General features: G+C 37.2%; 1 protein-coding gene across 1 annotated transcript in view; it reads right to left on the reverse strand.

Annotated features, from left to right (window-relative positions):
- Nucleotides 1–16,373, reverse strand: part of IPO11 (importin 11) — a 196,323-nt gene that overhangs the window by 13,550 nt on the left and 166,400 nt on the right. The window contains exon 29 of the mRNA XM_061129709.1: nt 11,249–11,333. Coding sequence (XP_060985692.1) covers nt 11,249–11,333 — 85 coding nt within the window. The remainder of the gene's footprint in view (nt 1–11,248; nt 11,334–16,373) is intronic.

Here is a 16,373-nt window from a genome sequence, read left to right on the forward strand (position 1 = left end):
ATCAGCCAATTAGCAACCTGAGTTCCACTTTGCTGTGCAACAAAACATGGTCATGGAGGACACAACATATTCATAGCTCCAGGGACGAGGACATAGATGTCCCTGAAGGTGAAAGGGATTATTCTGCCTACCACACTTAGCATAGATTATACCAGGCCCTCTACAACCCAGCTTCTTTTGATACATAGTGCTGCTGCTGCTGCTAAGTCGCTTCAGTCGTGTCTGACTCTGTGCGACCCCATAGACGGCAGCCCACCAGGCTCCGCCGGCCCTGGGATTCTCCAGGTAAGAACACTGGAGTGGGTTGCCATTTCCTTCGCCAGTGCATGAAAGTGAAAAGTGAAACTGAAGTCGCTCAGTCGTGTCCGACTTCGCGACCCCATGGACTACAGCCCACCAGGCCCCTCCGTCCATGGAATTTTCCAGGCAAGAGTACTGGAGTGGGGTGCCATTGCCTTCTCTGATACACAGTAGGCACCTAAAAAATGTCTGAGTGACATTCCCCCCATGGCCCACTGTTCAGTGAAATAAGACAAAGAACTACTTCTCCTGAGTACCGCAGCATGTTTAGCAGCTTCATTGGCTCCTACCCACTGAACACCCACAGCACTTCTCTGGCCTTGTGACAACAGAAATGTCTTTCAGACAATGTTGTAAGTCCTGGGGTTGGGAACAACTATTAAACAAGAATCCATTGTTTGTATCTAAAATAATGCAAACATAATTCACACAATGACATAAAGCCATTTGACTAGGGTTAAGAAAGTCATCCGTTTCTTCATTTCTTCCAGCTCAGTAAGAAAGTGGTGGGAAAGAAGTTACCTCCAGTTTAAGTTAAAAGAAAGTTAAAAATAACACTTGGCTACTTTCTATAACAAAAGCTTCCTTCTTTTATATCTGTTTTAAAGTAATTTATTTCAAAGGGACAGTTTCAAAAAAAAATCAGACGACCTATTAATATGATCTTCACATACACTATCACATGTTAGATATTAAAAAAAAGCATAAAATTGTGAAAGCTGTTTTAAATCATTTCACTTTGCTGTGGTTTATGTAAAACTGAATTCGAGTAGCTAGGATACAATGAAATCCTATGAAATAATTAATTTGTTAATTCTTTAGTTAACAAATCTTCTTTCATCAGAAAGGATATTTTATTTGTATCCCTTTATACAGAATTAAATCATTTTAATTGTTTTAAATTAATACAAATGTACATGTTTTTTCTCATATTTTCTTCATTTGATTCTGAATCACAATAACACACCTTAGCTATTAATAAAACTATGTCTTTATTCATATCACACAGCGTGAGACAACAAAGAAGCAATTACTTTCAATGCACTGCTCAAAAGAATTAGCTGGAATATAATGTGAATGTACGTATGTATTAGATTTAACAAATAGTCTAAAAGGAAATAAATCTGCAATTCTTAGCATCAAAACAGCAGAAGCCTTATGCCTCTGACTTTCAAACAGTCCTGTTTTTGCTGTTTTCCAGTAACCACACCTCTTTCTCACTTTAGACTCAGATAATTAACAATTCTTTAATAAGTGTTCAGTTTATCTTAAAAATTATATTACGATGAATTTTCAAGTAAAATATCCTGAGAAATCATTAATGGGTATTAAAATACACTGTTAGGTTATAGTAATTAAAATAGGCAGGGATGTAGACTATAATATGGAGTTCTCAAATTCATGCAAGTCTGGCCATGTAGTACCTAGTAAAGGTAGCATTTCAAAATGGTAAAGAAGAGGTATGCTACGGATTAGTCTTGTGACAGAAGCCATATATGTAAGTGTGTATGTGTATAAATACATATATAAAGTTGATGCTCAATTCACTCTTACCAAAAAATTTCCAGTTAAAGATTTAAATGGAGTAAGCCCATTAAAAACATGAGAAATTATTTCTTGAGAGTGGGGGTAGCCATTCCAATCATGCCATAAAATGAGACACAACAAAAGAAGAGTTAAAAAAAAATGGTTAAAATTAACAAATCGCTAACAATTAAAAAGGTGAAAACAACTACCACTGAAAACAACACATGGTGATGATCTCTCAAACAGCCGTGCAGATCTGGTGCTCAGAAGACAATGCTAAAGCCTCACTAACAGCTGTAAGGGGGAGTCTGAGAATTGAAGCAGAGACCACTATTTGCAAAACTGTACCAGGACTTACAAACAGAAAAACTATCCTAAATCATGGTTTGCAAGACAAGCACTCTAAGCTCAAACTCTTTTAACACAGCTCATTGAGACCCATGTGCTCCAAGACAAGAAAACTGCTGACTGGTCTAATGGTAACTGTATGAACTTGTGTTAAAGCTAAGACCAATGACTGTCCCAGCAAAATGACTGGCTTACAAATTCTGACCAGTCTTTGACAAAACCATTCTATGACTAAACTTCAGCCCTCTAAGCCCTATAAAACTCTTTCTTGATTTGCTCACTGTGACACATCCCATGTTCCCCAATGTGTGCATTCTCCCTCATTTTAACAACCTAGTATGCCTAACTTTGGTTCCTAGTTTTAGACAGACAGACAGACTGACAAACAGATAGATGAATAAATGGAAACAAAGGTGAGAATTAAGGGCTGATTTCTTTAATCTATAGAGTTTGTTCAGTTTTCTGACGGTGGCTTAATGAACTACTCCAAACCATGAGGCATAAAACAACTGTTTTTTTAATGTTAATGGAGTCAGTGGATCTGGAATTCTTAAGAGTAGACAGAGGATGGATTGCCTCTGCTCCATGGTCTCTGGGGCTTCATTTGAGGAGACTTGAAGGCCAGAAGTGACTCAAGTCATCTTGGGAGTTGGAACCATCCGAAGAGTCACTCACTTATGTGTCTAGCAATTAATGCTTGTTGTTATCTGTGACTTCAGTTGGGGAAAATAAGACCTATGTTCTCCTTGTGGATGCTGGGGTTCCCTTACAGCATGGCAGCTGGGGTCCAAGAATAAGTGTTCCTGGCGAATAAAGTGGAATCTATACCTAATGATCTAGACTGAGAAGTCATAAAGCATCAGCAAGCCTGACCAGTTTCAACAAAAGGAAATACATGTATCCTTTTAAGGAGGAAGAATGTCAGAGTCACACTTTAAGAATAGCATGTGGAATGGGAGATATTATTATGACCATTCCTGGGAAACAATCTGTCACTCATATTTAAAACCAAAGGAAAAAAAAAAAACATAATTTCTAATAAAAAAATATAAACAAGTCATTCATCAGCCTCACTCATAATTAGAGAAAGTACATTAAACAACAAATTACTGCTTTCTAATTATCATATTGCCCAGGGTACAGGATATTCATATACCACCACTGGGCATACAAATTTAAATTGCTAGTTGTTTTCCTTGAAGCGATGTGCTTGCTTTCAAGAAAATGCCAAATACTCAAGTCTGAATAATCATTTTTATCTTTCAAATGCTCTTCCACATCCACATTCAAGTGGTATTCATGAACAAGGTTTAATTTGGCTCAAAACTCAATCAAAACGTAGTTTTTCTCAAGACCAGCCATTGTCAGAGGACATTACCATTTTGACAGAAAATATTGAAAAGATGTACACTCAAGAGTGGAGATTTAGGAAACTTAATAATTTGTATTGTGTCATCAAAAACACTCTAAATTGAAACTGGCTTTAAAAAACAAAAACTAAGACTATGGTGGTGGAGAATATGATGACTACTAGTATAGTCGTATAGTTAGCTGCCATTGACCTTATCAATGCTAAGTGCCAGCAGTTATACCCACCACTGGGCAACCCACTGGTTTTAGCACCACCAGTACAAATGTTCACACATGAAAAGGGAAAGAGTATCTCGGTATTATTATAAATGTTGCCTTGCAAAAGGGTATTCTGCATCAGACAAAGATTTCATGACTTTTAAATTAGTATAGGTTACTTTCATAATTTAAAAAAAAAAAAGTCTTCAAAATAGGAACTTCCTGATGTAGAACAATTCTTTGGAAAGGTTTCCTAAATTTCCCTTTCTTCAAAAGACAGGCTCCTTATAAAAACACAACTAGCACTACTGATAATTTATTGAGAAAAAGAAAGAAGCAGTAGAGAAATAAAGTAGGAAAAACCATCAAGAAGACAGTCTAAAGTTCACTGGAATGTTACCTAAGTACTCCTAAACTAGGCCATATTCTTCATCTAGAATATGAAGACTTTATTTGCATGGGGGTGTGGGGGTGTGCGTGCTCAGTTATGTCCGACTCTGTGTTACCCCAAGGACTATAGTCTGCCAGGCTCCTGTGTTCATGGGATTATCCAGGCAAGAATATCTGAGTGGGTTGCTATTTCCTCCTCCAGGGGATCTTCCCAACCTAGGGATCAAACCCATGTCTCTTGTATCTTCTCTATATACACTGAGTCAATACCAAATCGCCAAAGTTTCCCAGTGAAGAGTGGCAAATTACTGAACTCTTTCTAAGGTTTTTAGTAACAATTCAAGTTGTTCTTGTTCAGTCGCTCAGTCATGTCAGACTCTTTGCAAGTAAATAATGAATAATGAGGCTGCCTCATTAAAATTAAAAAACTCAATACAAATGAATTTTTTTTAATACTCAAGAACAATACTGATGTCAGCAGGCAATTAATCTCAAATCTTAACTAAAAACAAAAACTTAGAAGCATCATTTCATTTACTTCCAAGGGCATTTTCAATAGAATTGTCTTTTCCAGTGTCTTTTGATTACTATTATGTAGCCTACTGTGAAAGATCTTAACCTCTGGACCTCAGATACTTTTTGATTAACATTTTAGTTCCATCAAGGGAAAAACTACTATCTCAGGAGGATGTCTGGTTATCAATTTGTGATTTTATTACATCTCAGTTGGATTATTTCAAGTCATTATTTCCTATCCTCTTGGATTTTTTAATGTCACATGCAACTCTACAGTTTGTAAGAGCTGAATTAACCACTGCAATAGCGTATTTCAAGATTTGGGGTAAATTTAACATTGACTTTGAGCTCTCACTGGTTAAAGAAAGTTTTGTTCAATCCAACTTTGAAATACTTAGTATTTTTATATAGCTGGCCTTAGGTAAAGTTATGTGTCCTAGGACAGTTTTGGTTAATGTAATCTTAGCACAAGATAAGGATATATTAACAGCAGTATGCCAGTCAAATGTAAAAAACAAATGCAAAAGAAAAATAGTTCATTTTGAAGATGCTACTTTATTGCCATTGTGTGGAGGTATAGAGAGACAGTTGTGTAACTACTGAAATCAGACTGATTATATTCTTTGCAGCCGAAGATGGAAAAGCTCTATACAGTCAGCAAAAACAAGGTCAGGAGCTGACTGTGGATCTAATCATGAACTCCTTATTGCAAAATTTAGACTTAAATTGAAGAAAGTAGGGAAAAACACTATTTTGGGCCACTAATTAGGCCATACAGGTATGACCTAAATCAAATCCCTTATCATTTATACAGTGGAAGTGACAAATAGATTCAAGGGATTAGATCTGATAGACATATGATGCCTGAAGATATATGGACGGAAGTTCGTAACACTGTACAGGAGGCAGTGATCAAAACCATTCCTAAGAAAAAGAAATGCAAAAAGCAAAATGGTTGTCTGAGGAGGGCTTACAAACAGCTGAGAAAAGAAGAGAAGGGAAAGGCAAAGGAGAATAGGAAAGATACACCCATTTGAATGCAGAGTTTCCAAGAATAGCAAGGAAAGATAAGAAAGCCTTCCTAAGTAAACAATGCAAAGAAACACAGAAAAACAATAAAATGGGAAAGACTAGAGATCTCTTCAAGAAAATCTGAGATACCAAGGGGACATTTCGTGCAAAGATGGACTCAATAAAGGACAGAAATGGTATGGACCTAACAGAAGCAGAAGATATTAAGACGAGGTGGCAAGAATACACAAGAGAGAAAAGAGATCTTGTTGAATAAAGAAAAATCAGAAGACAGGATATCTTCCATTGTCATCAAAATAAAATTTCAAAAAGACTTCACAGGATTTCCATGGACAGAGGAGCCTGGCAGGCTGCAGTCTATGGGGTCACAAAGAGTTGGACACGACTGAGTGACCAACACTTACAAATTAAGTAGAGATTAAATAAAACAATTTTTGTTTTCAGTAGTAAAAAGTTATATCAAAAGATTATTTTAGTGGGACTTCCCTGGCAGTCAAGTGGTTAAGACTCCATGCTCCTAGTACCAGAGGCACGGGTTTGATCCCTAGACAGGTAATTAAGATTCTACATGCAGCATGGCACGGCCAAAAAAAAAAAAAAAAAGGATTATTTTAGTAATGTGAGAATAAGAGAAATGTTTTTTTTCTTTTATTACTTAAAAAATGCTGCACTGCTACTGGCTCGTTTATACCGTTCCCAATGACAAGTCTGCCATCATCCTTATCTCTTTCCTTCTCTATACAATGTGTCTTTAAAAAACACAGAAAGACAAGGAAATCTAGGTTAAAAGCTGGGAACATACATAAACACTAAGTCACTAAACTGTGTCCAACTCCACAATCCCATGGATTACAGCCCATCAGGGTCCTCTGTCCATGGGATTTCCCAAGCAAGAATACTGGAGTGGGTTGCCATTTCCCTTTTCAGAGGATCTTTCTGATCCAGGGATTGAACCCCACATTTCTTGCATTGGCAGGCAGACTCTTTACCACTAAGCCACCAGGAAAGCACAAAAGCTGGGAAAGTGACTGCAAAAACAAGGATGAATTATGGGGCTTCAGATAAATGGACAAAGCAGATTTGCCAGGAGAAAAGGAACAGTTAGTAAGGAAGAAGAAAAGGTTGTGATGAGAGAGAAATGTCAGAGTTCAGGATTTTGGATGAGATCAGTTCCAAGTTAAGATAAAGTCACGATGTAGCACAAGAAGTAAAGGTGAAAAATGAAACTGGGCATGTTGAGAAAAGGCAGAAACCTCCCAATTCATAACAGCATGCCATTTCTTGCAAGTTGAATATTAAAGAGTGTTTTCAGCAATTGTATGTTACCTCAACTACTGAATGTGATAGGGTAAGGATTTACAAAAGCAGTTTAAAAACCACAAATAACAAGATAATGAATTAATCTCACATTATCTGTAAAATAAAAATGCCTTTTTACCAGGCATTTCAAGGTGCTGTGCTGTGTTTAGTCACTCAGTTGTGTCCAACTCTTTACGACCCCATGGACTGCAGCCTGCCAGGCTCCTCTGTCCATGGAATTTTCCAGGCAAGAATACTGGAGTGGACTGCCATGCCCTCCTCCAGGGGATCTTCCCAACCCAGGAATCGAACCGGGGTCTCCTGCATTGCAGGCAGACTCTTTACCATCTGAGCTACCAGGGAATCCCAAGAATACTGGAATGGGTAGCCTATCCCTTCTCCAGGGGATCTTCCCGATCCAGGAATCGAACCAGAGTCTCCCGCATTGCAGGCAGATTCTTTACCAGCTGAGCTACCCAGGAAGCTACCCAATAAGGTACTGATATTTAATTAAGAAGAAGACAGTACCAAAATAGTGATAATCAAATACAACTCTGTCCCTATACTGGTTTTTGTTCTGTTGAGTTTCTCTAGAGGCAAATGGGGCAACCAAAAGAAGTATCCTAACGGTTCTCAGTGATCAGAATAGTTCAGGTAGGGTTTACACATCCCACAGCAAACCATCACTACAGTGCACCCAACTGATGTTATATTTGTACTAAAGATTTACAAAATAACATTGTGGAACTGAGAAGGGTAACCTTCCCTCCAACAATATATTCTGTACATGTAAGTAAAAGTCTGAGGAAAACTGCTAGATTTCATAGGTAGGCAAATAAGTTTTCAGGGAGAGTTGATGAGAGGAAGAAAGTTGAGGGGAGAGGGAGAAGAGGGTGAGAGGCAGAGGCAAAGGTGGAGGAAGAGGCAGTCTGTTCTCAGAAAGAAACACCAGCTACCTGTAGGCTATGATTTTCAGACAAATTCCATTCCCACAACACAGCACTTCTGTCCCTCCCTGAACCAGCAAAGCAGCAAAGTAGACAATACTCACTCAAAGGCAATATGCAAGGTGTGCTCAGGATTTATTATATTCACCATAAGACCTAGGATTTGGTCATAAATTTACCAAATAAGATGCAACACAACCTAACATAGCATCAATTTGCTTAGCTACATTATAGCAAAAGCAGAAGACATATGGATGATGCTTGGACAGAGCTTTATTTGTGCTACTGGTTCTACTAGCACGAGTGAGTGAGAAGTTAGCATCCTTTTAATAATGTTCAACTTATTTACACCTACCTCATTATCAATTAAAGTATCTATTAAGTATACATAAAACTAGATTATTTTTATAGAAACAGATTATTAAAATATTTCTAGTGCTTAAACTGAGAATATTTAACAGGAAAGAATGATCAAAACAGCTCTACTTACTGTATCAAATGTTATATTAACAACGCTTTCTTAGGTACCATAAGGTTGCCAGAAAGCATTAATATGCTCAAAACCTAAATTTGAGAAGTTTGAACTTTTAAGTGGCTTGTCTGTCACATTTCACAAAAAAGAAATTAGAAACAACTTAAAATGTTAATGTGTTAGCTAAATTCTTTATAGAAGAGAGATCATGAAACCACTGTCGTACTATATAAGCACACAGGACAGAGAGGAAATTTAGAAATAAATGAAATGCTTGAGCCACGTTCAATCTTCTCAGAATTAGTTTCCCCAAAACAGAAAGTACAGAGGGAGCTGGATTAAAAAAAAGCACATAATCAAAAGTCTGGAAAGCTTAATAGCTTTTCTGAATGGAAATTTCATCCTTATTTAAGATAAAATATAGAGAATCTTCATAAATTTATGGAAAATCATTTGGCACATTTGATATAACACTAATTATCTGTCTTTCTGAATTACAGTCACCACTGGTTTGCTCTACTAAAGCAGCTACTGAAATGAAGACACCACATTTTAGGGACCACTTTAAGACAACAATGACAGTAAATCAAACATTCAATTATGTAATCTTGGAATCAAGCAGCTACACTTTTTCTTCTGAGTAAATAAAAAATTCCGTTTTAAAATGAAAATAATCTTTGATGCTAGACTGGTTTTCTTTTGAATAGTAATTCATAATCATCTACCAGCAAATACTACCCTTTGAAATTACAACCAATATACATCTAGTTAGTTCTCAAAAAATTTCTAATGTTAAAAACTTCACAGTACAAGAAAGATGATATAATTATGGGAAAAAATACATACTTTATTCTTGTAACCTTGAAGATACACTGAAACTAATTTTGTTTGTTACTGAAAAGTTATTGAAAAATTAGCCCTGTATTCATAATTATATTTATTCAAGGCTAAAATACATAATCTCCACACTGATCATAAATGCTATGATATTAACAGCATAAGACTAAGCTTTAAGTCTAAGGCACGAGAAATCTTAAGAGATGACAATGTAAATCTACATCCAATAGCTACTGTGAAGACTAATTTCAAATAAAATCAGTTACTTTAAAAAATAAAAGTTGTTCTATAAATCAATAATACCTAAAATAAAACAGTAATGATAAAATAATGAGCTCTCAAATAAAATTTAGGATATAACAAAACTGAATCAAAAAACTTTAAGGGTTATTTCTAAAACTATGTTCTTATACTGCTCTTTGAGATAATATTTCATTTACATTAAAAATAAAGTTAGAATTGAAATCTCTACCCTATAATGTCATGAAGCACTCTATATGTAAAAAAAGATCTGAGCAGATCAATATGCAAAAAGTAGATCTAACCAGACTAAGCATGTTATTAAAGTATACAAAAAGCTGATGACTAAAAGGAACCAGGATACCTATCATTCATTTACAAGGACAGAATCTTATTAAGAAAAATGCAATCATGTTTTTCTATAACATCAATGATATATTCAAAGTTTAAAAAAGCAAGAGGAAAGATAAAGTATTATGTTATACCAAAAGGCTGTCATCATTCTAAATATAGAAAATACATTATTCATGTATTTAGGATACCACTTAGCAGTCTCATTTCACAGGAGAATTATTTCCAGAGGTACACTCACAACTGAAAACTTCACTGGGATTCTATATATTGGGGAAAGAAAGTAACAGTATTAAGAGCTAAAAAAAAACATACACACAAATAATTTTTTAGCTCATTGCCCTTGGAATTTGCTAATCCAATTTCCCCCTCATTTCTTAGAAGAGAAAACAGTTCTCAAGAGACAGTGTGACTTGCTCAAGGTCATAATTAGCAACACAAATAGGACCAGCATTCAGGTTTTACAAATTCTGAATATTGTCCTTTCTTCTACACTAGTGCTAGGGAGATGACACCTAGCATAAAAACAAAATAAAATGGATTAAACTCAAACGCAGTTTCAAAGAGGGCTGTCAGAACAGTGCAGTATCAGCTATACACTGAGGATGAAATTCTTTGAGGGTTAATGTGAGATAATTCAGGAGATGAATATCATGAGTAGACTAAAATAATGATACCCAACATTAACTATTAGGTGCTCAGCATTATCTCATGACCATTTTATATATTAATTTATTTATTCTACTTCAGAGGTAGATAGTGCTGGTGTTCTTAATTGCAAATGAGGATAGAAGGCACAATGAAGTTAATATTTGGTAAGGTCAGGAGACTAGAGCAGATTCCAAGAGAAAAAGGAGAAAAAATTTATTTACGTACCTATTTTATATTCATGTGTCAAAGTATTTACAAATTTATGCTTATAAATAACTCTTTTCTTATCAGATTCTTGTAGTAAGAGTTATGGTTTTCAAAACAATCTAGCAATTAATTTAAAGGCATTCTTATAAAGACTTATATTTCAAAAAACAATTCATTACAAGATCCATGAACTAACATGGAAAAAGGAAATGTTAATAAATCTCAAAACAGAAGAATGAGCATTACAATTGAAGTAAGGTTTGAGGGTCACATTGTTCTTATAAGTAAAGGAGTAAGTCTTCTGCTAAGACAAGAAACAATTATTTCAGACCAAGAGTTAAACTCAAGTTCCTGCACTAGGAATACAATTTATCTGTTTTAGAAGTACACCCAAAACTTCAAAATTAGTTATTTTACATTAATTCTGCAACAAGGGGTGGACTAATGGATGGACGGATGGATTGGTAGATGGAAGAACGGACCACCAGGTATCTTCAAACCTCCAGAATATACTGATGATCTATGGTTTTCCCAGATTTTAAAAGCTACTTTTGTAACTTACCATCTTTTTCCTCTTATCCTGTTCTGTGGGTGGTTCTTCATCTTCTGTTACTTTTGGTTCTTCAAGATGAGACATTAACATACAGCTGCAATAAAAAAAAAAAAATTTTAAATAAAAAGTCTATAACATACATTTTGCATTGAGCATTTTGCTTGAATATTTAGGTAATAAATCATAAGAAATTTATTTATAGGAAATTTTTGAACCATAAACCACAAAAGCAAGGTGTACCTTTTATAATCTTTCTAAAAATGATATGCCAAAGTCTTTGACTGTATGGATCACAATAAACTGTGGAAAATTCTGAAAGAGATGGGAATACCAGACCACATGACCTGCCTCTTGAGAAACCTGTATGCAGGTCAGGAAGCAACAGTTAGAACTGGACATGGAACTTCAGACTGGTACCAAATAGGGAAAGGAGTACGTTAAGGCTGTATATTGTCACCCTGCTTATTTAACTCATATGCAGAGTACATCATGAGAAACGCTGGGCTGGAAGAAGCACAAGCTGGAATCAAGATTGCCGGGAGAAATATCAATAAGCTCAGATATGCAGATGACACCACCCTTATGGCAGAAAGTGAAGAGGAACTAAAAAGTTTCTTGATGAAAGTGAAAGAAGAGAGTGAAAAAGTTGGCTTAAAGCTCAACATTCAGAAAACCAAGATCATGGCATCTGGTCCCATCACTTAATGGCAAATAGATGCGGAAACAGTGGAAATGGTGACTGACTTTATTTTTCTGGGCTCCAAAATCACCACAGACGGTGACTGCAGCCATGAAATTAAGAGACGCTTACTCCTTGGAAGGAAAGTTATGACCAACCTAGATGGCATATTAAAAAGCAGAGACATTACTTTGCCAACAAAGGTCCATCTAGTCAAGGCTATGGTTTTTGCAGTAGTCATGTATGGTTGTGAGAGTTGGACTATAAAGAAAGCTGAGCACCAAAGAATTGATGCTTTTGAACTGTGGTGTTGGAGAAGACTCTTGACAGTCCCTTGGACTGCAAGGAGATCCAACCAATCCATCCTAAAGGAGATCAGTCCTGGGTGTTCATTGGAAGGACTGATGTTGAAGCTGAAGCTCCAGTACCCTGGCCACCTGATGCAAAGAGCTGACTCATTGGAAAAGACCCTGATGCTGGGAAAGATTGAGGGCAGGAGGAGAAGGGGACGACAGAGGATGAGATGGTTGGATGGCATCACTGACTCGATGGACATGGGTTTGGGTGGACTCTGGGAGTTGGTGATGGACAGGGAGGCCTGGCATGCTGCGGTTCATGGGGTCGCAAAATGTCGGACACATGTGAGCGACTGAACTGAACTAAACTGAAAAATGATACTTAGAAACACTTAAAATTAAAATTAATACTTCTTCTTTTACCATTAATCTTCGTATGTCTAGATTATTATATGTTTCATAATAGTAACAATAATTTAAACAGTAACATCTTTAAAACACTATTAATTATGTAACAATCTACTTTGTGCTCCAAATGACATTACTATGCTATGAAGAACTTGTCCCTGATGGCACTGCAGGACAGTTACAGACCATTTTATTTTGATTATCTGCATCACTGCTCTTTACATTAGCAGAGATAAGATAGCTTCCTATTCAGTCAACACTGGTTCCAGCGAGACAAGATGAATACTATCTAGTGAATCAAGTTAAAAGAAGGAACTTTACTGTTCCTAATTTAGAACAGAATTCAGTAATTTATCAGAGTCATTAAGTTCTTAACCAATGAAAAACTGTGGCAAAGAAAGCTTGCTTTCTGTTATGTTTTGTAGCAAGTAGACATGAAGGGCATTTCTTGCCTTAGTTATAAATACCCTTCGATTCAGGGTTAAAGATAAGTGCTGAAACCAGAAACTTGATCACACTCACTCTTGTAGGGCATATGAATGTCCTTTTCTTCTTATCCCCCATCATTAAAAAATTAATTTTTTAAACAACTGTGTCTGACCCAGTCAGTCCACCTGATAGAATCAAATACTAAGAACCTTAAACTGGAAATCGGAAACCCTGAAAAACAGCAAGAACTCAATCTCTAACTCACTTCATGACTTTAGTCTTTTGGAGCTGCAATGCTTTTGTCCACCATGATGTACAGTTGACTCTTCAACAACACAAGTTTGAACTGCAGGGGTCCACTCATATCTGGATTTTTTTTCCTATAAAAAATACCATTGGGGACTTCCCTGGTGTCCAGTGATTGGGAATCTGCCTGCCAACGCAGGGGACACAGGTTCGATCCCTGATCCGGAAGGATCCTACATGCCGCAGAGCAACTAAGGCCATGCCCCACAACTGAAGCCGTACTCTAGGGCCCACAAGCTGCAACTACCGAGCCCACATGCTGCAACTACTGAAGCCCAGGCACTCAAGAGCCCACGCTCCACAGCAAGAGAAGCCACCACAATGAGAAGCCCACACACAGCCATGAAGAGTAGTCCCCCTCACTACAACTAACGAAAGCCTGCATGCGCCAATAAAGACCCAGCACAGCCAAAAATGATTAATTACAAAAATACTACAGTATCACACGATCCATGGTTGGTTGAATCCGAGGACATGGAACCAGATGAACTGTCGGTAAAGATGGCCAACTATAAGGTTTACTTGGGTTCCCACAGTCACAGAGGGTGGATGCCCCTAACCCCTCCATTGTTCAATGGTCAACCAGTTGGCCAAATAACTCTAGCACAAAGTTGGAAAATTATGATATTATCTCAACTCAAAAGGTATTTAATAAAGTGAAAAGTCTAGGAAAAGTTTTGATTCTATTTTGTATTAGAACTGAATAATAAGATAGAGTTCCTTCACATTAGCTCTCTGAAGTCTGCTGCAGACTTGAATTATAATCGTGATGAATCTGGATCTCCATGGAAATAAGTTTTATACTGTATCAAATTCTTTCACTACATTTCAAAATCTAACTTACTTGTACAGTGAAAAGCTCTCTGTTCTCCCTTCCCTAAAGATTTATTAATAATAAAGTATACTCTGGATATAAATATATATGTTTTTGTCAGAGGGTGGGATATTTGTACTTCACAATTCTGAAAACTGCATTCATTTGGGTCTCTGAAAGGTGGAAAGTGAAAAAAAATTTGAAAAGCCCAAAGCTGAAATTTTCTCCTGCAGGAGAATCCTCAAGTAAAAGTCAAAAATCTAATTCTGTTGACAAAGATTAAAGATAGGGAATCACATTTTACACAAAAAGCAAGGTGAAAATTAATAGAATTGTACTAAGCTAAAAGATGTGGACTGTGAGTACAATAAAAGTAATTGTAATAAAATTACAATAACAACAGCTTAAAATAGGGACAACTAACATGTAAGCATAGGCAGCCACGCCTCACCTTCTACACTCATTCACTAAATACTAAGGCACTCTAGCTGGCTAACTCAGAATCTTTCCCAACAATAAACTCCAACCAGCCAAACACAACCAACAGTATTAGCATGCAATATGAAATTATTATTTCTGGCTTAAAGGTACAACGTTTATTTAATCTATAGAAACCCACTTCTTAAGGAGATAAGAAAACTAGAACTGATGCTATTCCATTGGCCTCTGCAGTGGACACTTTGTTTGCCTGTATAATTGTCCTCCTTCCTAACAGAGCCCTGAACTTGTCAGTTATCCTCATGTTCCATGTACACCATAAGGTTCAGAAAAAGTTGATCTGAGCCTTAACGCCAGTGGCTCAGTAAGCAATCAAGGAAATCCTATTCCCCTGGTTGATGATGCTTTCAACATGAGTGTGTTTAAGAAATTCTAGCCAATTAGACATGGAAGGAAATCTGATGAAATGATTTCTAGAACAGTGCCCTATGAAGTTAAAATGACACGAGGAAAAAGATGACTACTTGGCTGGCACTGGCAGTGTCATGAACTGTAATGTCTAGAACTACTTTTTGACAATGAGGGTAAGTAGCCTGCATATGAAGTTAATGTGTTGAGGGGATGGAGTAGGAAGAGCTGGGTCTTTAAGGTACTGTGCGGTCACGAATAGCTAATCCGAGAGCCTCCCACTCGCATCCAGGTGTGTTAAGTCGCTTCAGCTGAGTCAGACTCTTTGTGATCCTATGGACCGACTCCTATGGAACCTGCCAGACTCCTCTGTCCATGGGATTCTCCAGTCATGAATGCTGGAGTGGGTTGCCATGACTACCTACAGGGGCTCTTCCCAACCCAGGGATCAAACCTACATCTCTTAGGTCTCCTGCATTGTGAGGTGGGTTCTTTACCACTAGCGCCACCTGAGAAACCCTCTCTCACCTGCAATTGTTTTTTTATTGTTAAAGTCAGCTGACTCAGGGGTTTCTCTTACTTGCAGCTGAAAATCCTTTTACAGTCCCTTATGTAAGTATCACAGAAGTATCTTATCAAAAATTCACTTCTTGATTCAGGGCAAGGAACAATCTCCCTCTCTTGATACACCTACTCCCTTCTACATGATAACAGGAACCAGGTAATTCCAAATGCTTCTCTTTGCCCTGGTAGGTAGTAAAGTCAAGGCTGTTTTACACCTGGATGGCATGTTTCTCCATTCAAGATTTCTTGTTTAAATTCCTTCAATCCCATATTAATAGTTTTCAGTCACAAAGAGCATGTGTTTTTCTTATTCACTGCCTCAAATCCTCTTATGACCACTAAATTGAACATATGCAACTAACTAAAAGTTGTATGTTAGTAGTACAGACAAAGTGCCATGAAGGAACAGAAAGTGAAAGTGTCAGTCGCTCCTGTTAGCCCTGTCTGAGTCTTTGTGACCCCAAGAACTATAGCTCGCCAGGTTCCTCTGTCCATGGGATTTCCCAGGCAATACTGGTGTGCATAGCCATGCCCTTCTCCAGACAATCTTCCCAACCCAGGGATCGAACCCAGGTTTCCTACACTGCAAGCAGATTCTTTACCATCCGAGCCACCAAGGAGCAGAAAAGGAAGCAATGAATTTTTACTGAGATTATGGAAAGGATCTAGAAGTAGGTATTTGCTACACAGGGCAATGCTGAGTGCATGACCTGCCAAGGAGAAGAAATGTTATGAGTCAAAGGAAATGGCATTCCTTTGGCATTCAATAAACTCATATAACAGTGCTACACA

Source organism: Dama dama, chromosome 25, assembly GCF_033118175.1.
Source record: "Dama dama isolate Ldn47 chromosome 25, ASM3311817v1, whole genome shotgun sequence".
NCBI classification, from domain to species: domain Eukaryota; kingdom Metazoa; phylum Chordata; class Mammalia; order Artiodactyla; family Cervidae; genus Dama; species Dama dama.